Source organism: Bos grunniens, chromosome 26 (assembly GCF_055505025.1).
Source record: "Bos grunniens cultivar Pamir isolate PY7600 chromosome 26, Bosgru_T2T1.0, whole genome shotgun sequence".
NCBI classification, from domain to species: domain Eukaryota; kingdom Metazoa; phylum Chordata; class Mammalia; order Artiodactyla; family Bovidae; genus Bos; species Bos grunniens.
In genome coordinates this window covers 21,167,005-21,194,931 of record NC_141190.1, presented here as the reverse complement: position 1 = coordinate 21,194,931, position 27,927 = coordinate 21,167,005, and the positions used below count along the sequence as shown (strand labels likewise).

General features: G+C 40.9%; 1 protein-coding gene and 1 non-coding gene across 3 annotated transcripts; both read left to right on the top strand.

The window, feature by feature from the left end:
* Position 1: 1 nt before the first annotated feature.
* Positions 2 to 27,927, top strand: LOC147344168 (cytochrome P450 2C23-like). 2 transcript variants are annotated; one of them, XM_086377261.1, is made up of 10 exons: positions 2 to 270; positions 2,247 to 2,409; positions 4,329 to 4,445; positions 15,631 to 15,780; positions 16,399 to 16,559; positions 17,066 to 17,242; positions 20,247 to 20,388; positions 22,245 to 22,432; positions 24,656 to 24,797; positions 27,236 to 27,927. In XM_086377261.1, exons 1-10 carry the CDS (start codon positions 88 to 90, stop codon positions 27,415 to 27,417), a joined length of 1,605 nt encoding a protein of 534 aa, XP_086233387.1. In that variant the 5' UTR covers positions 2 to 87; the 3' UTR covers positions 27,418 to 27,927. The 2 variants fall into 2 exon arrangements, with proteins under 2 accessions (XP_086233387.1, XP_086233388.1); XM_086377262.1 differs by lacking the exon at positions 4,329 to 4,445 and having other exon boundaries at positions 4 to 270.
* LOC147344169 (U6 spliceosomal RNA) lies at positions 18,770 to 18,876 on the top strand. The gene has a single exon (XR_015155902.1). It is a non-coding gene; the product is annotated as a U6 spliceosomal RNA (small nuclear RNA).

Genomic DNA, 27,927 nt, shown 5'->3' with positions numbered 1-27,927 from the left:
AGCCTTTGACTTAGAGATCATACCCCGGGTGTGTACAAAACTCTGCTAACAAGCAACCCAAACAGTTACTAACACCGAGTAACCAAGATGGAACGACTGGAAATCACTACTCTTGCTCTTGTGATTTGTGTCACTTGCCTGGTTTTTCTTTTTGTGTGGAAGAAAAGTCACAAAGGTTTGGGAAAGCTCCCTCCTGGTCCAACTCCCCTTCCCATCATTGGGAATCTGATGCAACTAAACCTCAAGGACATCCCTGCATCTCTTTCCAAGGTAAGGGGGTTTTATTAGGGGCTGGTCATCTCCAGGTAAAGGGGAGTCACCTTCAGATTATCTTTGTGTCATCTTTAACTTTTCTTATTAATAGTTTTACTCACTGCTAAGGCACTTTGGTGTATCTATTTCTGTATTACAAGACAGATGTTCTCCCCCACCCCCTTTATTTTTTTCTGAATTGGATCACTTTAGAGGTGACAGTGAAGTGTGTTAACCTGACCTGAGATACAGATTGAATTCTAGTGAATGGGAAAATTCTGAAGTCAGAACATATTTTAACCAAAAGTCTTCTAAACCTCTCTGCATGTAACACTAACCAAAAGACAATCAAATGTAAAAGAAAAATGTAAATAATGTCCTTTTATGTTATTATTACTATTTCAGACTAATCTATGGGATAATTTGTGATCCTCCTTTTGAAGAGTGATCCTCACACCTTGCTCTCACACAACTCAGCTCTGCTCCCCAACTGACATTCACTCCTTTGAGTTCATTGTGCAAGTATACATTCTCCAAAAATTCCCTAATTACTGTCGTCTGACCAATGAATAAAGAAAGTACAATGTGCACGCGCACACACACACGCACATACCGAGGAATATTATTTCCCCTTAATGAAGGAGGAAATCTGTCACTGACAGCAACATTGATGAACCTGGAGGATATCCTAAATTATAGAAGCCAGGCACAGAAGGACAAATACTATATGAACTCACTTACATGGGGACTCTAAAAGAGTCATAGAAGTAGGGAGTAGAATGGTGGTTGCCAGGGACTGGGGGAGGAAGAGAAATAGGGTGATGTTCAATATTGCTGTAAAAAAGGAAAGTCAAGTTGCCATAGCTAAAAGGGAATGGAATCCTGTGCATAAGCTGGAGGATTGGGCCTTTTTCGGGGCATGGAGAGTCATTTATATTAACAGAGAACTATGTATATGGGTACAGATTCAAGTGAACAAGAAGCTATGGTAGCAGCACGTGGACATTCTCTTCCTTCTATTATCTCTGTGAAATAGGGAGCAACATCATCAGCTGAGGGTGAGGTTGGAAGGGAAGGGCCTGATGTTTTGTGCCCCAAAGTACAGAGAGACACTCCTTCAGAGGAACCAAGAAAGTAGTTTCATTCTCCTTGGACAGAGAAAACAGAAAGTAGCAAAATTCTCTACCATTTAAGTGTAAGTTTTAAAAAGTGTAGGAAAGGCAGAAAGAAAAAAGAGGTGGCAAGTTCAGTAAGTTTTGCCATTTAAGAATTTTACTTAAAAAAATGGAGGATTGTAATATGCATATGGATCTTTAAATGTAACTTTATTTTTGTTCAACTAGAACATGAACATGTTTCCATACCATCATACATCTTCACATAAGTACTTTCAAATGGCTACTTTAAATTCACATGCATGGATGTAAAATACATTTGAAAACAAATCCCTAGCTGGCAGCTGTTTTAGTACTCTATTTTTCCCCTTGACACAATGCTATCATAAATATGTAATTTCATTCTTTTTAATACCTACTAAGTAAGCTCTCTTTGTCTTGTCATGGCTGCTTCCTTCTCATCTCTAGTTTTTTCTTAAACGTCACCTCCTCATAGAATTCTCATCTATTTTGTTAAGTTTTCCCATTATCATCTAGCATAAGTACATTCTTTACCACTTTCATAGAATCATGTGCAGCTTGTATTGCAAATGTAGTTTGTTTTGCGCCTGTTACTTCCACTAGACTCTAAGTTCCGTGAGGGTTCCTGGCACAATGTCTGACAGAATATAATTGCTTAGTAAATATTTATATTGCTCAGTGGTTGCATGTATAGATGAAGGAAAGAATGAATCCATGACTGTAGCCCAGGTTAAATGACTGAAAGGAACTTAATGGAGCAAAGTCTAAGCTACGTGTGAATCATTAGTTAATTCCCACCAAAGCCTCCAATGGAGAGATTTCACAATAGCCCTTATAGTTGTTTGCATCTCTTTACAGTTGGCCAAACAATATGGACCTGTTTACACTCTGCACCTTGGATCCCAGACCACTGTGGTCTTACATGGATATGAAGTGGTGAAGGAAGCTCTAATTGACCAAGGTGATGAATTCCTTGGCAGAGCACATTTTCCTATTATTGACGATACCCAGAGAGGATATGGTATGTTTCAAAATACAAGTTAATTCTTTTTAGCAAAAAAGTGTGATTAACCTAATGAGTATCTGTTTTGCAACAAGCGATAAATTAGATGCTGCAATACTGCACTGCAATTCAGATACTAACTACTCAGAGTTAGTCTATACTCCATATGTTAAGTATGTGTGTGTGTGTGTGTGTGAGCGCGCGCGTGCACATGCATGCTAAGTCGCACACGCGCCTGCTAAGTTGCTTCAGTCATGTCCCATTCTTTGTGACCCTATGGACTGTGGCCTGCTAGACTAATCTGTTCATGGAATTCCCCAGCCAAGAATACTGGAGTGGGTTGCCATGCCCTTCTCTAGGGGATCTTCCCGACACAGGAATCAAACCCAGGTCTCATGTCTCCTACAGTAGCAGGCAGTTTCTTCACCACTAGTGACCACCTGGTAAGCCTTACGTTAAGGGCATCATTCTCCAAAAGACTACCCTCGCTTCTATTGTCAGCCACAAGTTCAGAGGTCTCCAGATTACCCACACTTATAACCAGCTGGCTAAAAATTCAGGGTTTCCATGACCACCTAGGTTCAATAATTTACTGGAATGACTCACAGAACTCAGGAAGATGCCATACTTACAATCACAATTCTATTACATATGAAAGCTACAAATGGAGAGACACGTTGGACAAGGTTTAGGAGTGCCCCAGATGCAGAGCTTCTGTATTCATTCTCTTGCAAGGAATCAGAATGCATTGCCCATTCAATGTGTTGGTATATTCACCAACTCAGAATCTCATCAGAGCTTCGGTGTCGGGAGGTTTTCACTGGAACTTCATTACTTGAGCACAGTTGATTGATTGATTGGCCATCTGACAGAACTCAGTCTCTAGCTTCTTCCATTCCTTGAAAGTCCTAAGGTCTGGCTGATACCACTTGGGTGAAAGCTTCAGTTCTCTAAATACAAAGTTCATCTTTCTGGGGCCAACTCCATCTTGACAGTGTTAAGGAATCTACCATGAGTTACCTCATTATCATAAACTCAAGTGTGATCCCAGAGGCTCAGCATGAATAACAAACTTCTGTGTTAGAAGTGGGAAAATCCAAGGATTTAGAAGCTGTGTCCCATGAATGGGGACAAAAAACAGATTTTTTTTTTTAATTGTACAGCAGATACTCCGAAAATTCTATTGAGATAAACATCAAAAACAGACTCCAAGTTCCCTTTAAGATAAATCTGCAAATATGATTGTGATTTTAAAAAAAGCAATCTGGGAACATTTTGAAAATAAAAGTTTTTACCCAAAGGTCTTACGATTTAGAGAGCCATGTTTGGGGTGTCATTTCACAGGGTACAAAGATTGCAGTGACATAGTGGCAGCAACAACAAACAGATGACTAGGTACAGAAATTACTGTGTTTTCAATGTCAGCTCCTGGTGTGGGACTGGTGGGGGGATGGAGAGGTGGGAGTGAGGGGGTGGAGAGAGGGTGGTAAGATCAGAGTGGTAACACACAGGGAGCTACAGTGGTACTTAGTCAAGTTCAAGTTCTTCAGTGGGACAACAGGCTCACAGATAATTATTTTCTTACTATGTTTCAAAACTTAAACATATGAAGTATTACACAATAAAAAAAACCTAGGACAGCCTGAAAATCTCCTCTAATCCATTTAAAAATTGTAAAATTGCAAGCCCCAAAGAAATAGAAACTTAATTCTTTTCAAAGCATATTTATGAATAATTAATTAAATATTATGCAGTGTACTAAGTGATGAAAGAGAAACAATTTTTAATCTCTCTTACATTAGATATACATGCTTACCTAAAGAAGCAACCAAACCTTCCCTCTATTTCTTCCCATTTTTTTTAAAAACAAGTTGATTACGTTGGCTGTGTGTGAGGTTTGGAATTAATTTTTTATTTGTTTATATTTGTATCTGCAGAATCTTCGTTGCTGCACAGGCTTTCCCCTAGTCGCAGCAAGTGGAGGCTGCTCCTCGTTGTGGTTCGTGGGCTTCTCATAGCAGTGGCTTCTCTTGCTGTGAAGCACGGGCCCTGGGGTACGCAGGCTTCTGTAGCTGCACCGTGGGCTCAGCAGTTGTGGGTCCTGGTCTCTAGGGCACAGGCTCAATACTTGTGGTGCACGGGATTTTTCGCTCTGTGGCATGTGGAATATATCCTGGCTAGGGATTGAATCCATGTCTCCAGCATTGGCAGGCAGACTCTACCACTACCACCAGGGAAACCCTGAAATTAATTTTTAACTGGAGCAGAAGGTATTGGGCTGGATTGAGCTCAGTTCAGTTCAGTTGCTCAGTCATGTCCGACGCTTTGCAACCCCATGAACCGCAGCATACCAGGCCTCCCTGTCCATCACCAACTCCCAGAGTTCACTCACACTCATGTCCATCGAGTCAGTGATGCCATCCAGCCATCTCATCCTCTGTCGTCCCCTTCTCCTCCTGCCCCCAATCCCTCCCAGCATCAGGGTCTTTTCCAATGAGTCAACTCTTTGCATGAGGTAGCCAAAGTATTGGAGTTTCAGCTTCAGCATCAGTCCTCCCAATAAACACCCAGGACTTATCTCCTTTAGGATGGACTGGTTGGATCTCCTTGCAGTCCAAGGGACTCTCAAGAGTCTTCTCTGACACCACAGTTCAAAAGCATCAATTCTTTGGTGCTCAGCTTTCTTTAGAGTCCAACTCTCACATCCATACTTGACTACTGGAAAAACAATAGCCTTGACTAGATGGACCTTTGTTGACAAAGTAATGTCTCTGCTTTTTAATATGCTGTCTAGGTTGGTCATAACTTTCCTTCCAAGGAGTAAGCGTCTTTTAATTTCATGGCTGCAATCACCATCTGCAGTGATTTTGGAGCCCCAAAAAATAAAAGTCTGACACTGTTTCCACTGTTTCCCCATCTATTTCCCATGAAGTGATGGAAGTGGGTGCCATGATCTTAGTTTTCTGTTGTTGAGCTTTAACCCAGCTTTTTCATTCTCCTCTTTCACTTTCATCAAGAGGCTCTTTAGTTCCTCCTCACTTTCTGCAGATGGTGTCATCTGCATATCTGAGGTTATTGATATTTCTCCCAGCAATCTTGATTCCGGCTTGTGTTTCTTCCAGCCCAGCATTTCTCATGATGTACTCTACATAGAAGTTAAATAAGCAGGGTGACAATATACAGCCTTGACGTACTCCTTTTCCTATTTGGAACCAGTCTGTTGTTCCATGTCCAGTTCTAACTGTTGCTTCTTGATCTGCATACAGGTTTCTCAAGAGGCAGGTCAGGTGGTCTGCTATTCCCATCTCTTTCAGAATTTTCCACAGTTTGTTGCAATACACACAGTCAAAGGCTTTGGCATCGTCAATAAGGCAGAAATAGATGCTTTTCTGGAACTCTCTTGCTTTTTCCATGATCCAGTGGATGTTGGCAATTTGATCTCTGGTTCCTGTGCCTTTTCTAAAACCAGCTTGAACATCTGAAAGTTCACAGTTCACATATTGCTGAAGCCTGGCTTGAAGAATTTTGAGCATTACTTTCCTAGCATGTGAGATGAGTGCAATTGTGTGATTGAGCTCAAGAGGGGGAAAAAATTGCCGTTTTCACAACTCTGAGAATGTTGGTTTTTCAACTTTCCTATAAAATTATTGTTACAGGCTTCTCACTTGCCTGTAATGCCTGTAATGGTGATTGGTTGGTTTAGTCACTAACTTGTGTCCAACTCTTGTGACCCCATGGACTGTGGCCTGCCAGGCTCCTAGCCTATGGGATTCTCTAGGCAAGAATACTGGAGTGGGTTGCCATTAATTCAGCTTTTCTTTTCCTAAAACTTTCTATCCTGGAAAATAACAAAGAGAAAAGCCATTCACTGGTATTTTAGTTTTCCTTCTGTATTAGTTTCCTAGGGCTGTCATAATGTACCAAAAACTGGGTACAAACCTTAGGATGACAGAATTTTATTGTCTTACAGTTTTGGAGTCTAGAAATCTGAGATTAAGACGTTAGTGAGGTTGGTTCCTTCTGAGAGCTTGTGAGGGAGAAAAGGTTTCCTGCTTCTCTCCTGGCTTCTGGTGCTTTTCTGGTAACTTTTTTGTTCCTTGACTTGTAGATGTATTGCCTTAATCTCTGATTCATGTTCACATGGCATTTTCTGTTGTTTGCATGTCTCTGTGTCCAAGTTTCCCCTTCCTAGAAGCATACAGTCATGTTTGAACATTCTCTGGCATTGCCTTTCTTTGGGATTGGAATGAAAACTGACCTTTTCAAGTCCTGTGACCACTGCTGAGTTTCCAAGTTTGCTGGCATATTGAGTGCAGCACTGTAACAGCATCATCTTTTAGGATCTGAAATAGCTCAACTGGAATTCCATCACCTCCACTAGCTTTGTTTGTAGTGATGCTTCCTAAGGCCCACTTGATTTAGAATTCCAGGATGTCTGGCTCCAGGTCAGTGATCACACCATCGTGATTATCTGGGTCATGAAGATTTTTTTTGTATAGTTCTTCTGTGTATCCTTGCCACCTCTTCTAACTGTCTTCTGCTTCTGTTAGATCCATACCATTTCTGTCTTTTATTGTACCCATCTTTGCATGAAATGTTCCCTTGGTATCTCTAATTTTCCTGAAGAGATCTCTAGTCTTTCCCATCCTATTGTTTTCCTCTATTTCTTTGCATTGATCACCGAGGAAGGCTTTCTTATTCTCCCTGCTATTCTTTGGAACTCTGAATTCAAATGGGTATATCTTTCCTTTTCTCCTTTGCCTTTGGTGTCTTTTCTTTTCTCAGCTTTTTGTAAGGCCTCCTCAGACAGCCATTTTGCCTTCTTGAGTTTTTTTCCCTTGGGTATGGTCTTGATCACTGCCTCCTGTACAATGTCATGAAACTTTGTCCATAGTTCTTCAGGTACTCCATCAGACCTAATCCCTTGATTCTATTTGTCACTTCCACTGTATAATCATAAGGGACTTAATTTAGGTCATACCTGAATGGTCTAGTGGTTTTCCTTACTGTCTTCAACTTAAGTCTGAATTCCGCAATAAGGAGTTCATGATCTGAGCCACAGTCAGCTCCCAGTCTTGTTTTTGCTGTTTGTATAGAGCTTCTCCATCTTTGGCTGCAAAGAATATAATCAATCTGATTTTGGTGTTGACCATCTGGTGATGTCCTTGTGTAGTCTTCTCTTGTGTTGTTAGAAGAGGGTGTTTGCTATGACCAGTGGTTCTCTTGGTTGACTATGACCAGTAAGTGAACTGTGAACATTCAGATGTTCAAAATGGATTTAGAAAAGGCAGAGGAACCAGAGATCAAATTGCCAACAGCCACTGGATCATCAAAAAAGCAAAAAAGAGAGTTCCAGAAAAACATCTACTTCCACTTTGTTGATGATGCCAAAGCCTTTGTGTGTATCACAACAAACTGTGGAAAATTCATAAAGAGATGGGAATACCAGACCACCTTACCTGCCTCCTGAGAAATCTGTATGAAGGTCAAGAAGCAGTAGTTAGAACTGGACATGGAACAACAGACTGGTTCCAAATTGGGAAAGGAGTACGTCAAGGCTGTATATTGTCACTCTGCTTATTTAACTTATATGCAGAGTACATCATGAGAAACACTGGGCTGGAAGAAAGACAAACTAGAATCAAGACTGCAGGGAAAAATATCAATAACCTCAGATACGCAGATGACGCCACTCTTATGGCAGAAAGCGAAGAGGAACTGAAGAGCCTCTTGATGAAAGTGAAAGAGGAGAGTGAAAAAGTTGGCTTAAAGCTCAACATTCAGAAAACTAAGATCATGGCATCTGGTCCCATCACTTAATGGCATAGATGGGGAAACAATGGAAACAGTGACAGACTTTATTTTTGGGGGCTCCAAAATCACTGCAGGTAGTGATGGCAGCCATGAAATTAAAAGACGCTTACTCCTTGGAAGGAAAGTTATGACTAACCTAGACAGCCTGTTAAAAAGCAGAGACATTACTTTGCCAACAAAGGTCTATCTAGTCAAAGCTATGGTTTTTCCAGTAGTTGTGTATGGATGTGAGAGTTGGACCATAAAGAAAGCTGAGTGGTGTAGAATTGATGCTTTTGAACTGTGGTGTTGGAGAAGACTCTCGAGAGTCCCTTGGACTGCAAGGAGATCCAACCAGTCCATGCTAAAGGAAACCAGTCCTGAATATTCATTGGAAGGACTGATGTTGAAGCTGAAACTCCAATACTTTGGCCACCTAATGTGAAGAACTGAGTCATCTGAAAAGACCCTGATGCTGGAAAAGATTGAAGGCAGGAGGAGACAGGGATGTCAGAGGATGAGAAGTTTGGATGGCATCACCCACTCTATGGATGTGAGTTTGAGCAAGCTCTGGGAATTGGTGATGGACAGGGAAGCCTGGCATGCTGCAGTCCATGGGTTGCAAAGAGTCAGACACAACTGAGCAACTAAACTGAATTGAACAGTCATATTGGATTGTACCCACCCTAATCTCATTTGGCTTCCCTCATAACTCAGTTGGTAAAGAATCTGCCTGAAATGCAGGTGACCCCAGTTCGATTCCTGAGTTGGGAAGATCCACTGGAGAACGAATAGGCTGCGCTCTCCAGTATTCTTGGGCTTCCCTTATGGCTCAGCTGGTAAAGAATCCGCCCATAATGCGGGAGACCTGGGTTCGATCCCTGGGTTAGGAAGATCCCCTGGAGAAAGGAAAGGCTACCCACTCCAGTATGCTGGCCTGGAGAATTGTCCATGGGGTCACAAAGAGTCAGATAGGACTGAGTGACTTTCACTTTCACTAATCTCATTTTAACTTGATTACCTCTGCAAAGATCCTATTTCCAAATAAGGTCATTATATTGGCTGTAATGACCTTATTTAGAAATAAGGCTGTAATTCATAGATACCAGGACCAGGACATCAACGTATTTTGAGGGGAAACAATTCAACCCATAACATCTTTGTAAATGAAATATCTGCTAAAATGCCAGATAGCTTTCTGGCCTAGTGATCTTTGAACTGTGTAATATAGCACTGCAGATTTTGTGTCTAACTAATCAAGTTGTTGAAATATTTCCTGTTAACCATCAACTCACTATTTTACCCAGTGTCTTAATCTTTAAACATTTATCTCATTGGTGAATTGCAACAGCTCGAGTCCTTACTTTACCTTACTCATTCAATCTATACACCAGTTTTAGATGCCATTGTTCACTCACTAAAATACAAAATTTAAAATAACTTGGTACTCTTAAAGGTATGGCTAAATAGCCATTCATTCTTTACCTGCTGCTGCTGCTAAGTCGCTTCAGTCGTGTCTGATTCTGTGCGACCCCATATTCGGCAGCCCACCAGGCTCCCCTGTCCCTGGGATTCTCCAGGCAAGAACACTGGAGTGGGTTGCCATTTCCTTCTCCGATGCACGAAAATGAAAGTGAAGTTGCTCAGTTGTGTCCGACTCTTAGCGACCTCGTGGCCTGCAGCCTACCAGCCTTCTCCGCCCATGGGATTTTCCAGGCAAGAGTACTGGAGTGGGGTGCCATTGCCTTCTCCGCATTCTTTCCCTGGAAGAGTGCAGATGCTATAACATTTTTGGAAAGTAATCTACTATATCTACGGACATATAAACTGTAGAGACCTATTGAGGAATCTAGTTTACAAAAATAGAAGTAAACAGCTATGTAATTATTCACCCATGCACATACTTGCCCCAAAACAGTGAGTGTGGAGAGGGCATTGCTTCCTTGGAACACTACCCACCAGCAGGGATGCAGGTGCGATAAAGAAGTGTATGTTTTAAAATACATTTACATTATAGGTATACATTCTGAACAAAGCGAGAAAAATAGGAAAGTATTCCAGTTATCTCTTGTGTAACAAACCACCCCAGACTCAGGGATGTAAAACAGTACCCTCCACCCCCCAGCCTTTTTAATGCTCAGGGACTCTGTGATCAGGAATTTGAATAAGACATAGTGGAATTGGCTTTTCTCTGATCCACAAGGCCTTGGGCCTTAGCAGATATCCTTTTGTGTTTCCCAAATAAAGCTGCTAAGGGTGATTCGAATAGCTGAGGGCTGAAATCACATGGAGGCTTCTTCGTTTACAAGTCTGGCTTTTGGGGATGACCCAAAGGTTGAGCTCAGCTGGGCCTGTCAACAGAGCATCTGCCAGTGGCCTGCCCATGTAGCTTGGGCTTCTCGCTGGTACCTGGAGTCCAGGAGGGGGCATCCTGAGGAAGCATGTGAGCATTTCAAGCTGTGAAGCTTCTTCAGACCAAATCTCAGAACATAGAACCATTTTATTCATTGCAAGTAATTCCCAAAAGCCAACCCTAATCCAAATGGACAGGAATTAGGTTTCCTTTCTTGATGGGGAAGGGGTGGTGGGCACACTACAGAAGAGAATGAGGGGTGAGAGATATGGCTGTGGTTCATTCTGGAAATGCAGTCTGCCCTCAACAAACAGGTGGAAGAGGAAAGTGTCACCTTAGCACTGATACAAGAAAACCCGAAGAACAGAAGTTTAAGTGGGAGCCAAGTGTTCCTGCAGTGGAGGCCAGAATTAGAGAGACTTCTGCATTGAGTCACAGACAACCCTGGACCAAAGCTGAACTCTATTCATAGAAAAGAAGAGACTGACTTCTGTGTGTGAGATTCATATGTATAATCCCAGATCTCGACTCTCCAAAAGCTTTTTAATTTAGAAATAGGGATATAGGTTCAGTCACTGGGTCAGAAAGATCCCCTGGAGAAGGAAATGGCAACCCATTCCAGTATTCTTGCCTGGGAAATGCCATGGACAGAGGAGCCTGGTGGGCTATATAGTCCATAGGGTCACTGAGTTGGACACAACTTAATGATTACACAACAAAAACAAGATGTCAGATTTCCCTCTGAAATAGATATTATCAAGAGCTTTGGCCTTAAACTTTTAACTGACAGCATCAGTGAATCAAAGCAGCTTTCACATAGCTCACTTATTGTAATCAGTCCCTAGAAAATATTTTAGCACTCTCCCGCTATCACCTTTACCTGGCATCTACTTGAGCCCTGGAAGAATTCAACCATCTTCTCTGTGTTTGTACTCAGAAGATAAACACAGCTAGAGAAATTCTCTCAATAATTACACTGACTTCCCTTTAAATTAATACCTTTAAACCTCAATTAGCCTCTTACTACATATTTCTCTGTCTGGCTCCTTTTTCTACTCGTATTCACACCCCCACTATGCATTTCCTCTCTTAGAACCATTGTATCATAACTCATTGTAACAACAGAAGCATCAAAAAGGAATTTTCTGTTTCTTAACGTTTTATCTGTAGGTCTATCTGCCTCTGCACCCACACTCTGCTTTTTTCCCTGGGTTACAATAGACAAATGTCCCTATAGCATCTCACCTTCACAAGGATCTTACTTCTTTGGTAGTGCCTTCTCCATCCCAGATTATCCATTGCTGTCCTTTTGTCTTAAAAGCCACTTGCCTTTCTTGCCTTATTTGCCCTGGTTCCCAGTGCTACAGGTACTGCAGACTGAAATTCCCACAGCTGGCTCTGGCTGAGATCAACTAAAGAGAGGCACTGGCAAGAGGCTGGGGAATGGAAGGAGAGCCAGAGGTCCCCCTGTCTGTGCCTCAGATAGCATCTCTTACAAGAGCTGCATGTCCCCCATAACTCCAGCTCCTTCAGAACAGGACCACTCTGGTTCCAATTCTGGCCAGGTAACCCCAGCCATTGAGCTCCTTTGTCCCTTCCATGGGAAGATGGCAGCAGTTTTCTGCTGTTGATAATTATCAGTTGTCTGGCTGTCCCTGGTTTAACCTCTCAGTGTTTCCATCACCCTAAAACAAATTCCCTGGATTAAATTTCCTTTGTTTTAAATACTTAGAGAGGCTTCTCTTTTCTTGGTTGGACTGTGACTGATAAACTCACTCTCCACTGGACCATTCCCAGGAGCATGTGAGGATTCCATAGCACTCACCTCACAAGCCCCTTGAGTTACTGCCCCAGGTTTCTTACCCCTTAACAACCAAACTTCTCCAAAGAGACATTCACAATGATGGAGGAATTTGTTTGTAGAAACTATCTTGAGAGATAATACAGGATGTGGGAAAATATAAACATGAACGTTCACAGTAGTAATATTTTTAGGATCTGCTATATGCATAGCAGGTGTCAACTAAACAAAAAGTACACAACGTGAGAGCTGTGAGTTCACTTTTATTTGGGGACTTCCTGAGGCCTACAGCCCAGGAGACAGCCCCTCAGATAGCTCTAAAGAGCTCTGAAGAACTCTGAAGAGCAAGACGGGAAAGTCAGTATATAAAATGATTTGGTGAAGGGGGTACTTGCAATCAACACCCATCTCGGTAGAAGGCTGCTCCGAGTCACAAGGATTGGATGTCTCCTGAAGTGATTTTAGTGCTTTTCTAAGGATGAGAAAATGAATAAAATTGAGATCATAAAATTTTCTCCTGAAAATATCTAACTATATGAAGGCCCATTCTGTCAGTTTCCCCAGAGCACAGGGTACCTCATCCCTGATCTCCACCCTAAATGCCTTCCAGTGACTGCAGTGGCTAATGATCTAACCCTTGTAGAGCGGGATGGTGAGCAAAATGCCTTTGTTGGCACAGGAAAGTAATGAAAATTTATTAAATAAATGGAAGAATAAATGAAGTGCAAAAGACACAGCAATATTTGAAAGTCTAATTAAGAATTAAATAAATAATTTTGCCACATTTACGATTGCCTTTTGATTTAAAGATGATGTAAAAACAGTTAAAAATTTGAAGAGATGAAAATATTCCTAAAGTTCAATAATAATAATGTTAGACATTATCTAACATTAGATAATAATAATAACATTATTATTATCTAATAATAATGTTAGTCATAATAATGTTAGACATTATAATGTTAGACAATAATAATAAATGTTAGACATTATAATAATTGGATTATTATTGACTTGAATTATTATTGTAATAACTATAATTATATAATTGCTGCTGCTGCTGCTGCTGCTAAGTCGCTTCAGTCGTGTCCGACTCTGTGCGACCCCAGAGACGGGCAGCCCACCAGGCTCCCCCATCCCTGGGATTCTCCAGGCAAGAACACTGGAGTGGGTTGCCATTGCCTTCTCCAATGCATGAAAGTGAAAAGTGAAAGTGAAGTCGCTCAGTCGTGTCCGACTCTTAGCGACCCCATGGACTGCAACCTACCAGGCTCCTCCACCCATGAGATTTTCCAGGCAAGAGTACTGGAGTAGGGTGCCATTGCCTTCTCCGATATAATAGCTAGTATTTATTAAATACTTCTTGTGTGCCAGATACCATGCTAGGGGTTTCACATGTATTACCGTATTCAGTTACCATGATGGCCCCATGAGGAGGATATTTTTTATTTCCATTCAACAGATGAAAAGCTGAGGCAACAGAAGTTAATTGCTCATCAAAATTAGAAACTTTTGGAGCAGACTTGAATTCAGTTTGCCTAACTCTAGAGCCCAGAACCAATAACCATAGTCCATAGACTTAATACACTAATCTCTGTTTTAATTTTTTGATTTTTTTTTTTTGGTTCAGAGTTAGAGCCAAGGGGGAGAATGATGGAAAGTTTTGAAGAGTTTAAAGGTGTCATAATGAGACCGGCTGGGGAGGTAGGGGGTTGTTTTTTGTTGTTGTTCAGTTGATAAGTCGTGTTCGACTCTGCGACCCCACGGACTGCAGCACGCCAGGCTTCCCTGACCTTCATTATCTCCCTGAGTTTGCTCAAACTCATGCCCATGGAATCAGTGATGCCATCCAACCATCTCATCCTCTGTCATCCCCTTCTCCTTTTGCCCTCAGTCTTTCCCAGGATTAGGGTCTTTCCGAATGAGTCAGCTCTTCGCATCAGGTGGCCAAAGTATTGGAGATTCAGCTTCAGCACCAGTCTTCCCAATGAATATTCAGGACTGATTTCCTTTAAGATTGACTGGTTTGATTTCTTTGCTGTCCAGGGGACTCTCATGAGTCTTTTCCAACACCACAGTTCAAAAGCATTGATTCTCTGGCACTCAGCCTTCTTTATGGTGAGAGGTGGGTATAGGGAAATCCACTGAATGCTTTTTAGCACCAGAAAAATTGTCCTCGTATTTGATTTTGAGGAACCTAGAAACTCTAAATCTAGGAAACTGGTTTGAAGATGATCATAACCTTAGAAGCTGAAGTGTGGTAGTGTAGTTTGAATTGACAAGAAGGGACAGATGAGAAAGACATTTTGAAGGTGGCATCGACAGAATTTACCAAATGCAGCTGTATAGGGAAAGAGGGGTGTGAAAAATGCCCTGAGGTTTGGGTTTGGGGTACTAGGAAACATGGTACATTGAGAGAAATAGGAAATTCAGGACATATACAGAGGAAGAAATGAAAAAGCATTGGGTGTGAACATACTGAGTTCCTTTGTTTCTGAGTTCCTTTTGGTTCAGATTAGCTAACAGCTGTAGTAAATTTGGAGGTGAATAGACATGCATATTCCCTATTACTCTGCTTTGCAATTGCTTATCCTCTAATACAGGCTTCCTTAGTGGCTCGGACCTTAAAGAATCCGCCTGCAATGCAGGAGACCTAGGTTAGTTCCCCCAAGTTGGGAAGATCCCCTTGAGAAGGGAATGGCTACCCACTCTAGTAGCTCAGCTGGTAAAGAATCCACCTGCAATGCAGGAGACCTGGATTCGATCCCTAGGTTGGGAAGATCCCCTGGAGAAGGGAACAGTTACCCACTCCAGTATTCTTGCCTGGAGAATTCCATGGACAGAGAAGCCCTGTGGGCTACAGTCCGTGGGATTGCAAATCCTCTAGTAGAGGAAGTCATGGGTAGAACTAAACCACAAGTCAGAGGGATGTTAAGTGCAAAAACAGACACTCAGGAGAGGGGTTTGTGGGAAGACATGGCAGTCTTTACCATCTTTAACAAAACCAGACAGATGGCCTTCCCCACACTTGGGAATGTTCCCTATGTGCCAATGATCCTGCCCCCTGTCTCCATCACCTTTGTCCTCTGTTGACCAGAACTTGGGTTTTATTTTCTTTGTGACAAATATTTTACCCAAACCAAAGAATATGTTGCGCTCTTCAAAGGCCAGTTGCTAAATTCCTGGTAAGGGGCAGTGGCCACAGCGCAGGGTGGACACAAGAGATCAGCTTCTGGGGACATCCGATTCTATGATGCAAAACCACTTTTCTGCTCTTTGCTTCTTTTCCTAGGACTCGTTTTCAGCAATGGAGACACGTGGAAGCAAATGCGGCGCTTCTCCCTTATGACCCTAAGGAACTTTGGAATGGGGAAGAGGAGCCTTGAGGAGAGGATCCAAGAGGAGGCCCAGTTTCTGGTGGAGGAGTTCAGGAAATCAGAGGGTTTGTTCCATGGACCATCTTTTGGGCCAAGGGGCTACTGCGCACACAGCCCTTCCCACCAAAGCTCCTCCTTCAGGAGATGCTCAGCAGTCCACAATCTGCTCTATTAACCAGGGCATTGGCAAGGAAAAGCGGGGCAGGAGGAAAATGACTCAAAGCTGTTACTTAGGATCCTTGAATCCCTTTGTTTGGATTCATCTTCCAACTTCAGCACTTACTGGATGTGTAAATTTGGGCAAGTTATTTAATTTCTCTAAGGTGCAGTTTCCTCATCTGAAAAATGCGTCTAAAAATCAAACCTCAGATTGAGGGTTGGATAATACAGTTTGCAAAACATTTACACAGTATCCAGTATATGGTAAATATTCTATAATATTACTTGCTCCTCTTATGACTGTCACCATATTCACTGAATAATAACAACCAGTGGTAGCATAGTATAATACTATAGAGCATGAGTGTTAATGTTAGTAGAAGATGCTTACATCCTAATTTGAAGAAGTTTAGAGAAAATAAAATGTAAGTAACCATCTGAGGAGGAGGGAGGCCACCTTCTTGAAACCCTAATGCAGGCTGATGAAGATTCTAAATGTTAGAGTTGTTTTTTGTTCACACCAGCTCAGCCCTTTAACCCTGCTGTCACCCTATCCTGTGCTACCTGCAACATCATCTGCTCCATCCTCTTCAACGAACGTTTCCACTACCAAGATAAGACCCTTCACTCCCTGCTGGATTTGTTAAATAAAAATTTTAATCGAATAAGCTCTCTCTGGAACCAGGTAAGGTCAAGTCTCCATTTAACCTTGCACTTGACCTCTTGGGCACACTGGGAGCCCACAAGCAGGATAAAGAGCTGCAAGCTGCCCACCTTGTCCCATGAGCATGCGCCAAGGCAAGCACCGCCCCCGTCCCTCATGTGTGGCTTATGTCAAGTGGATTAGTATAGTGTCACTCAGACCAGCACCTGTGAAGGCTGCCTTCTGCTCGCTTCTGTGAGGTGATTCCCTCAAAAGAAGACGTCATGTCCCAGTCCCCTGCATTTCTTTTAAGGCTCCTGTGCACATTCTCCCCCTCTTACTCTGAGGTTGGCTGAGGGTGGTTGAGCAGGAGATGAGAAGGGGCGACTCTAGTGTATGTGACGGTCATCCTCCCTTCTCTTTAGCTTGAAAGCTGGAGGAAGGGATTCTCCCTAGCCAGACCCTGCAGAGAGTTCGGTGCTCCACTTAGAAACCCTGGTGTCTCTTCACAAACTGAATTGCTTGTGTATTTTTTGTTTTCATTTTAGATTTACAATCTATGGCCAAAACTCATAAAGCCTCTCCCTGGAGAGCACAGAGCATTTTCAAAAAGGCTTAAGGATGTTCACTACTTTGTTCTGGAAAAAGTGAAGGAGCATCAAAAGTCCCTGAATCATAATAACCCTCGTGACTACATTGACTGTTTCCTCAGCAGGATGGAGCAGGTATTGTACATGACATCTTTCCCCAATACTATATTTTATCAGTCCGTGGGAATGCAGGAAAGCATAATCATACCATGTTGGTAATTCTTGATATTTTGATATCTTGTGGCAGTGGGGTATGCTATTAACAATAGTAGAAATTTTTCATAGTGCAGAAATTTTAAAAGAAGAAAAGCCCCCCTTTTCCTTTGTATTTCTTTTTTTTCTTTTTAAAATTTATTTATTTTAAATGAAACAAAGAGATATATTTTTAACAATAAAGGATACAATTCAAAAAGAAGATCAGATCAGATCAGATCAGTCGCTCAGTCGTGTCTGACTCTTTGCAACCCCATGAATCGCAGCACGCCAGGCCTCCCTGTCCATCACCAACTCCCGGAGTTCACTGAGACTCACGTCCATCGAGTCAGTAATGCCATCCAGCCATCTCATCCTCTGTCATCCCCTTAGACATCATAAACCTTTAGACAACTTAACAACAAAGAAACAAAAATACATAAAGCAAAAATCAGAAGAAACATAAGGGAAAAGAAAAAATATACAATCACAGTGAAAAATATTAACATTTCTCTGAGAATATTTTATCAAGTGCAGAAAAAATCAGAATAGAAGCATCTTGAATGATGTCATTAATAATATAAATGTAATACATTTGTATTTAATTAATTTATATTAATCATATCCTACACAAATATATTTAAATTTTGTCTTTCGTATGCTGTTATTAGATGTCCATAGGACATTTAGAAAAATTGGCAATAAGATAAACTTGACTAAATTTCAAAAAGTAGAATTCTTTTGTATGTGTGTGATTCAGTTGTACATATACACATATATTATTTTCGAAGTTATTTCCCATTATAGGTTATTTCAAGAGATTGACATAGTTCCCTGTGCTATACATAAACCTTTGTTGCTTGTTGCATATCTATTTTTCTAAATTAGAAATCTAGTATTCTATTCATACTAAGTCAAACAAGTGGAATCAAAATGTCATAAATTTTTTAGTTGGGCAAAAACTCAAAAGCTTTCTAAAAAATATATATTATACATATTATTTCCTTTTATCTCTATTTACTTCCTGTACTTGGACACTAGCATTTAATGAAATCTTCTCAGTATATATTTATGATGAGCTACATATATGTATATTTACGCATGTTTCTGAGCATATATTTATCTTACTGTGGCTAAAAGACACACACATCTTCTTTGCACACCCATTGTCTGCCATTGTGTGCCACAATGTTTCCCAGGGAGTATGTCATAGACCAATACATTATAAACACTGGATTGTATTTTCCCATGGAACAATTTCGTTAATTAAAACTAACAGTGGATAAAAGATTCTAAAGAAATACATTATAATTAACCATCGGTGGTCTTAAACATATTGAATAGCAAGTATCACACAGCCACCAGCTCTTAGAACATCACTGGCTAAGATACCAGCATCAATGTCCATGAGAACATCAGTAGGAAAACGGTCAAAACTGTGACAAACAATAGACTGCAAAAGGATGTTCAGTGCTCATTTTGGCAGCACGTACTCTGAGAGTGGAATGATACAGAGAAGATTAGCATGGCCCCTGTGCAAGGATGGCACACACATTTCTGAAGTGTTCCATATTTTTGTGTGTGCACAAGACTTTTAACCAATATAATTTCAATTTTTGTATTTCTGAAAAAAAAGGATATTTCAATATATATACATATGTAACAACTTAAAATCTGAAAATAATTCTTTGAGCCCTGTAAAATTAACCTTGTTTATGCCAAAGTTTGGCTTCCCCAGTAAAGCGTTATTTCAGATGGTAAAGAATCTGCCTGAAAAGCAGGCAAACCCAGGTTTGATCTCTGGGTTGAGAAGATCCCCTGGAGGAGGGAACAGCTGCTCACTCCAGTATTCTTGCCTGGAGAATTCCATGGACAGAGGAATGTGGCAGGCTACAGTCCATAGGACTGCAAAGAGTTGGACACAACTGAGCAACTAATACTTTGAATTTCATGCCAAAATTCCCCAAATATACATAAATAAGCAAAGGAAAAACACTGTGCAATTGTATCATAAGTGTGCAATTTATAGCAAATGGTTAATTACTAATAACCTGTTTAGTCTTCTTAATCTCTGGGAGGGCTGATTTAGAAAGCTTGACTTCCTTAGAACAAATGCTGAAGGAAGGCATGATGATGCTCTCTTTTCTTCTCAGAAATTTCCTTGGAGTTAGTAGAGACATTCAAGCTCACTCCATTTATCAACAATGTGCATTGAAATATCCTCTTCATTCTGATGGAAAAATTTGTTGTTGGCCCTCAGAGGACTAGATGTTTGTCTGGGAAAGAGGAAAAAAAAAAGCTAGGTTTTTAATTCAGTCATTTAAAAATTTTCCTTCGTACCAACTCTCTATCAGTCCATGATTGTTGGTAAAAGGAGTAAAATGATGAATCAAATATTACCCTGAAATTTTCTTTCATAGCACTCATCGTAGTTTAACAAAATATTTAATCGACCTCTATATACTTCACTACAATACTCTAAAGGGCTGGGGTAGTATCGATTTCCCATGCTTTGTATCACTGGTCTGAAGGAAACAGACCAGTTCCAAACCAGTGATTTCTCTACACTGTGCTCACATTGAATTTATCATCTAGTCTTTTTCATTAAATATAATAAAAGAAGATTCCATTAACTGAGTGTTTGTATATAAGAATTGTTCCAAGACCTTCCACTCAGTATCTCTTTTCATCTTTACAATAACCCTATGAAGTATATTCTGTTCTATATCCCAGTATCACAAATGATGAAGTTGAGTAAACAGGTAAGGTAACTTGTCAAGGGCGTATATCTGATCATTGACTAACCTGGGATTTGAACCAGAAGTTTCAATTCCAAGACTGATTTTTAAACCCTACCATGCACCAAATGAAGCCTATTACTAGTGATGGGGTGTGATCCTGGAGCTCTGATAAACCGTTGCCTTCTTTTTAACTCTGCCATCTACAGGAGAAACAGAACCCAGAGTCTCAATTTCACTTGGAAAACTTAGCAACCTGTGGATCAAATCTGTTTTCAGCAGGAATAGAGACAACCACTGCCACCCTGAGTTACGGGTTCCTGCTCCTAATGAAATACCCTGAGGTTCAAGGTACAGCAAATATCTTAGGTATTTATTTAGGATAAAATAGGAGCTGCTGGCACTCGTGAAGGTGGGAAGGTACTACAGTCTGTGACAACTTCTCTTTCTCTGGACAGCTTTGGCAAGCATCATGCATAGGGCCACCCATGTGGTTTGGTTTTACAGATCAAAATTCTGTCAAATGATGCTGATAAGGAAGACAGACCTTTATGAATCAAAGACTTTTTAAGTTTAAAAGCAGAGGAGCTTCTGAATCCCAGCTCTTCTATATATGATGTAATGTTGAAGAGTCAGTCCAATTTAGATGAGGGATGCATGGGTTCCTATTTTGGACTCTCATTCTCAGCCGCCAATACCTGACTGTGTGACCTCAAACAAGTTATTTCACTTCACAGGCCTTTGTTTTTTCATCTTGAAAATGGATCAGTCTCCCCAAAGGGGATTTTTAGCTCCAATATAATTTAAAATTCAAAAATGAAATTGTACTAGCTTGATTTTCTCAATCATGTTCTCAGAGCACAGGTCTTAGAAAGCCAGTGTTTATTTTGTTCAACAAAATGGTGTTTGCTGTTCCCACAAAATGTTAGGAGACTGGATGATACTGATAGAGGAGATGCTCCCACTAGAGTTAGGATTGAACATTTTCCCTCTGCAGCTGCTTTGCCAGGAATCTGGGGTAAACTTTAATCCCTGCACAGAGGTCATCTCCTCACCTGTACAGGAGGACAAACCAGTTCAGGCAGGAGGCCAAAGACATACCTAATGCAGCTTTTATGTTTCCTGAAGCGAAATCTCTGGTCTTTGCAGCAATATAAAAAATAGAAATTCTATGGCTGCTATCAAAAAGTCTACAAACGATAAATGCTGGAGAGGATGCAGAGAAAAGGGAAACCTCTTACACTGTTAGTGGGAATGCAAACTAGTACAGCCACTATGGAGAACAGTGTAGAGATTCCTTAAAAAATTGGAAATAGAACTGCCATCCGACCCAGCAACCCAATGCTGGGGATACATACTGAGGAAACCAGAATTGAAAGAGACACGTGTACCCCAATGTTCATCGCAGCACTGTTTACAATAGCCAGGACATGGAAACAACCTAGATGTCCATTGGAAAATGAATGGATAAGAAAGCTGTGGTACATATACACAATGGAATATTACTCAGCTATTAAAAAGAATGCATTTGAATCAGTTCTAATGAGGTGGATGAAACTGGAGTCTATTATACAGAGTGAAGTAAGTTAGAAAGAAAAACACCAATACAGTATATTAACGCATATATATGGAATTTAGAAAGATGGTACAATGACCCTATATGCGAGACAGCAAAACAGACACAAGTGTAAAGAACAGACTTTTGGACTCTGTGGGAGAAGGCGAGGGTGGGATGATTTGAGAGAATAGCATTGAAATATGTATATTACCATATGTGAAATAGATCACCAGTCCAGGTTTGATGCATGAGGCAGGGTGCTCAGGGCCAGAGCACCGGGATGACCCTGAGGGATGGGATTGGGGGGAAGGTGGGAGGGGGTTCAGGATGGGGAACACATGTACACCCATGGCTGATTCATGTCAATGTATGGCAAAAACCACTATAATATTGTAAAGTAATTAGCCTCCAATTAAAAATAAATAAATTAATTTAAAAAAGAATATTCTGAGAATAAAGATTTTATACTAAAATTAAAAAAAAAGAGAAAAAATAGAAATTCTATGAAGAACAGAGCTGTGAGTTGTTTAGCAACATGTCTTTGACCTTGGGAGCCTTTTCCAGGCCACTTTCTTTACATGTTGTAAGCATTTCCAAGTATCCAGGGAACATATCTCTTAAGCAGGATTCATGATTCATGTCTCTGCAGCCAAAGTTCATGAAGAAATTGACCGTGTGATTGGACGCACCCGAAGTCCCTGCATGAAGGACAAGATGAAGCTGCCCTATACAGAGGCTGTGTTGCATGAGATACAAAGATACATCACCCTCATTCCTTCTAACTTACCCCATGCTGTGGTCCAGGACACGAAATTCAGACAATATGTCATCCCCAAGGTTAGAGGTGGCTGGGAAAGCTGGCTGAGATAGAAGGTGCAACATGGTGCCACTCCACCCCACGGTAGATGGGGCCTGTTAGAGGCATCGTAGCTGTTTCAGGAAGAGGCGGTTGAGAGACGTGGAAAGAACACGAGGCCTGAGTTACATGGCCTGGGTTTAAATCTGTCACTGCTGTGCAGTGTCCTCTCAGGCCATTGTGTCACCTCTGTGGTTCTGCCTCTGCCTCCCTGGAATGGGGAAGCTAACCCAGGGCTTCCAACACTCCTCACACTCTCAGATATAATAGGATATATTAAGGGAGAAGTGATTGGCATTAGTATGAATCTTGTGGGAACAGAAATCTGATTTTCCATGATAGATTTTAAAAAGCAGGAAGAGATGGACAGTGTATCTGCAGCTCTAAAGTAATCAAGTGTCAACTTTCTTAAACCCAAATTCTCTCCTCCCGAGATCTCATGTACCAGACATTTGGGGCATTGCTGCCCATAATAGTTAACGATGATCAAAACCTTCACACGGACACGGGATGTAGTCAGCCTTCTGCAGTGATTAAGGGGTTGGGTTTTACATTTGAGAGTGTAGAAGAAGAAGAAAAGGTGTCAAACCTGACCAGACTACTGCAAAACTGAAGCAGCCCCCAACCTTACTGCCAAATCCCAGTGCAAAAGTCTATTAACACATAAGTCTAGTATCACATTAAAAATGCTATTCCACCACCAAGTGAAGGTAATCAGGAACACAGAAAGCTCTAACACCAGAAAATTTGGTTTAATAAAATTCACCATAGAAATAGAATTTAAAGAAAAACCACATGGTAATCTCCTTTATACAGAAAGTGCTTTTGATAATATTAAAGAGTTTCTGCTCTGTTAGTTGCTCAGTCATGTCCGACTTTTTGTGACTCCACCAGGCTCCTCTGTCCACAGAATTTTCTAGGCAAGAATACTGGAGTGGGTTGCCAAATTCCTTCACCAGGAGATCTTCCAGACCCAGGGATTGAACCTGGGTTTCCTGCACTGCAGGCAGATTCTTTATCATCTGAACTACCAGGGAAGCCCCACCTATAATAAAATAGGAATAAATTTCTGATAGCAGTGATTACATTAAGAAGGAAACCAAAGAACTTGAGTATAGGAAAAAGAAACTTATTTTCAACTTGACTTTTTTTTTATACTATGTACATGTATTACCTACTCCAAAAACTGTGAAATAATGTTTCAGGAAATAAAAAATGAAGTAAAATGGAAAGAGGAGGCTTTCGCTTAAATAGGGGTGCTTTATGATCAGATAGAAGTTGGGTCAAATTCTAATTATGCCACTTGCTAATAACCACAAGTAAATTGTTTCTTCTCTCTGAATCTCAATTTCTGCATTTATACACTGAGCCAAAAAAACAAGATCCTAGTGAATATGGTTGAAGTGAGAATTAAATGACATTTATAAACAATTCAACACAGTGTCAGGTAAATGTGAAGCATCCTGTATCAGTGGTCATTATCATTTTGTCATTTAAACCTCACAAGTTCTAATGGGGCAAAGAGGAAAGTGTATGGTGGCTCAGACAGTAAAGAATCTGCCTGCAACGCAGGAGACACAGGTTTGATACCTCAGTTGGAAAGATCCCCTGGAGAAAGGAATGGCAACCCCCTCCAGTATTCCTGCCTGAAAAATTCCATGGACAGAGGAACCAGGCTGGCTACAGTTCAGTTCATGGGGTCACCAAGAGCTGGACATGACTAAGCGACAAACATATGCACATGCACGCCATTTTAGAAGTGAGGAGGTGGGCTTTGAGCCAATGGATTTTGTAGATTACAAAGTACTATACTGTATTTTCTTACATTCGCACCTGAATTCAGAAAGAAAAAAATTGTGAAAAGTGAACTCTTCCAATTTGAGGTGGCGGTTCTAGTAAAGCACATGTCTGAACAATATGAGCTGCAAATCTTAGTTTTTGAACAATTGTTTATTGCACATTGACTGTAACAGTTGCTCTTCCCCCAGAGAACTATCTTATTATTCAATAAAAGGTATTGTATGATAGTGGGTGTATGATAGTGGGTGTGAAAAAACTCTCACACAAGACAGTGAGAAAGCTCTCATACAAGCTTCAAGAGTGCTCGGTCCTGTTTAATCCACTATAATTAAAAGTGTTAGGCTTTTTATGAACCGAAGATAAGTATGATAACATGCCATTCCATCTCTCTTTCTTGGTTCCAGGGTACTACTGTATTGCCGTTACTGTCTTCTGTCTTGTACGACTGCAAGGAGTTTCCTAACCCAGAGAAGTTTGACCCAGGCCATTTTTTGGATAAAAATGGCAGCTTCAGGAAAACAAAATACTTTGTGGCTTTTTCCATTGGTAAGTATAGATACATACCATCCAAACCATACACATGAACCTTTTGAACAACTTTTAGCTTTACTGAATGTACGTAAGTAATCCACTAACGATCACAAAGTTAATCAAATCAATCTGCTATAACCCTCTAAATCAAGGTGGAGCCATTTAAGTCTGTATACCAATAGGATCAGATAACTCTTTCAAGGACTATTTTGTTATCTGGTGACTAAGTACAATGTCAGTTTCTAAAGAAATCAAGGCAAATTAATTCAATCCAGATGTCACACATTATCAGATAACAAAGGGACCTCCTTTCGTAGACTCTTACCTATTGATCTCCCTTTTGTAATATACAACTTTTCTAAAACAGAATGTTCAGGTTTCTTTCTTCTTTTAAAATGACTAAACATTATTGTATAATTTTCTGATTCTTAGAGCCAGAGGCCATCAGAGGGACTTTGGTCATTTCATTCTCTTCCTTCCCCTCTGAAATCCAGAGCCCCACATACCCTTGCCTCTTTGCAAGAGCTGATTGGCTCCCAGTTGCTATTTCTCATAAGGTCATAAAGACAACTTAAGATCACTCAGCACATATTTTTTTTTTTTGTTATCCTAGTCAATTATTTGATTAGTATTTTCAAAAATAACAGTTAATATGTTTTTACAAGATGGCCTGTGGTATTAAACAATCTTCCATACAAACATGTTTAGGTGGCATTGCGTGATAGCAGCACAATGACTTGTTTAATTAATCTAATATAGGTGTATGTCTAGTTTTCATCTAACTCATCGGAGTCATAAATAATAAGTGACATCCTCATTGGTGAATCTCTAGTTTCTACAGATAAATCTCCAGGAGAACTACTGAATTAAGAGCATAAATCTCTTTAGAGAAATTTTGGTTTGTTAGAGGAACTGTACCAGTTGATCAGCAATTTGGAAAACTCAGCAGTGGCCACAGGACCGGGAATGGTCAGTTTGCATTCCAATCCCAAAGAAAGGCAATGCCAAAGAACGCTCAAACTACCGCACAATTGCACTCATCGCACACGCTAGTAAAGTCATGCTCAAAATTCTCCAAGCCAGGCTTCAGCAATATGTGAACCGTGAACTTCCAGATGTTCAAGCTGGTTTTAGAAAAGGCAGAGGAACCAGAGATCAAGTTGCCAACATCTTCTGGGTCATCAAGAAAGCAAGAGAGTTCCAGAAAAACATTTATTTCTGCTTTATTGACTATGCCGAAGCCTTTGACTATGTGGATCACAATAAACTGGAAAATTCTGAAGGAGATGGTAATACCAGACCACCTAACCTGCCTCTTGAGAAACCTGTATACACGTCAGGAAGCAACAGTTAGAACTGGACATGGAACAACAGACTGGTTCCAAATAGGAAAAGGAGTACGTCAAGGCTGTATATTGTCACCCTGCTTATTTAACTTATACGCAGAGTACATCATGAGAAACGCTGGGCTGGAAGAAGCGCAAGCTGAAATCAAGATTGCCAGGAGAAATATCAATAACCTCAGATATGCAGATGACACCACCCTTATGGCGGAAAGTGAAGAGGAACTAAAGAGCTTCTTGATGAAAGTGAAAGAGGAGAGTGAAAAAGCTGGTTTAAAGCTCAACATTGAGAAAACTAAGATCATGGCACCCGGTCCCATCACTTCATGGCAAATAGATGGGGAAACAGTGGAAACAGTGGCTGACTTTATTTTTCTGGGCTCCAAAATCACTGCAGATGGTGATTACAGCCATGGAATTAAAAGATGCTTATTCCTTGGAAGGAAAGTTATGACCAACCTAGATAGCATATTCAAAAGCAGAGACATTACTTTGTCAACAAAGGTCCGTCTAGTCAAGGCTATGGTTTTTCCAGTGGTCATGTATGGATGTGAGAGTTGGACTGTGAAGAAAGCTGAGTGCTGAAGAATTGATGCTTTTGAACTGTGGTGTTGGAGAAGACTCTTGAGAGTCCCTTGGACTGCAAGGAGATCCAACTAGTCCATCCTAAAGGAGATCAGTCCTGGGTGTCCATTGGAAGGACTGATGTTGAAGCTGAAACTCCAATACTTTGGCTACCTGATGAGAAGAGCTGACTCATTCGAAAAGACCCAGATGCTGGGAAAGATTGAAGGCGGGAGGAGAAGGGGACGACAGAAGATAAGATAGTTGGATGGCATTACTGACTCAATGGACATGGGTTTGGGTAGACTCCGGCAGTTGGTGATGGACAGGGAGGCCTGGCGTGCTGCAATTCATGGGGTCACAAAGAGTCAGACACGACTGAGCAACTGAACTGAACTGAACCAGTTGATCATCATCTAGCAGTTTCTGACCTGTCCCTTTTCTGAACAATGTTTTCAGTGGCAGTCAGGAGTATGTAATATTTGAATATGAGCTATTGTAATATTTAATTTGGAACAAGCTAATTGAACTGTCTCTTCCTTTCAGGGAAACGGGCCTGTGTTGGAGAGGGCCTTGCCCAAATGGAGCTGTTCCTGTTCTTCACCACCATTCTGCAAAATTTTGTCCTGAAACCCCTGGGGGAGACAAAGGACATAGAGACCAAACCCATTGTTACTGGACTGATCAACATGCCACCACCCTTCAAGCTATGCCTTATCCCCAGATAAAAGAAGAGCTTTTCTCTTATAACAATTTAAATGAAAGTAATAGCTTTTTCTTCTCACTACTTCTCCCACCCCAATAGTCTCTTTTCACTTTAAATTCTGCTTAGGACAGAAACATGGGCTTCCCTCATAGCTCAGTCGGTAAAGAATCTACCTGTACTGCAGGACAGACACACTACTCACTAAAAGCTTGATAGACATTTGTTTAAATCTATAAATTCCTTGAAAAAAAGGAGCTGGGTCCTGAAAGCTCCAGGGGTAAAACAATATCTTGTACCCTATAGAGTACTTCATAAACCATGATCCAGCCAAACCAAGCCCAGGCCCACAGAAGGCCTTTATCAGCAAATAGTGGAGCCTTCACTTTTTCTGTGCCTTTGGAGATAGGCTGATAATCTATAATTTTCAAAATAGAGAATGTAATGGCCTATGTGTATTTTTTCCTATTTCCCATTGAAAGCACTTACATGATTTCTGCCACATTCACAAAATAAAACCTTTCTTTCCACAGCA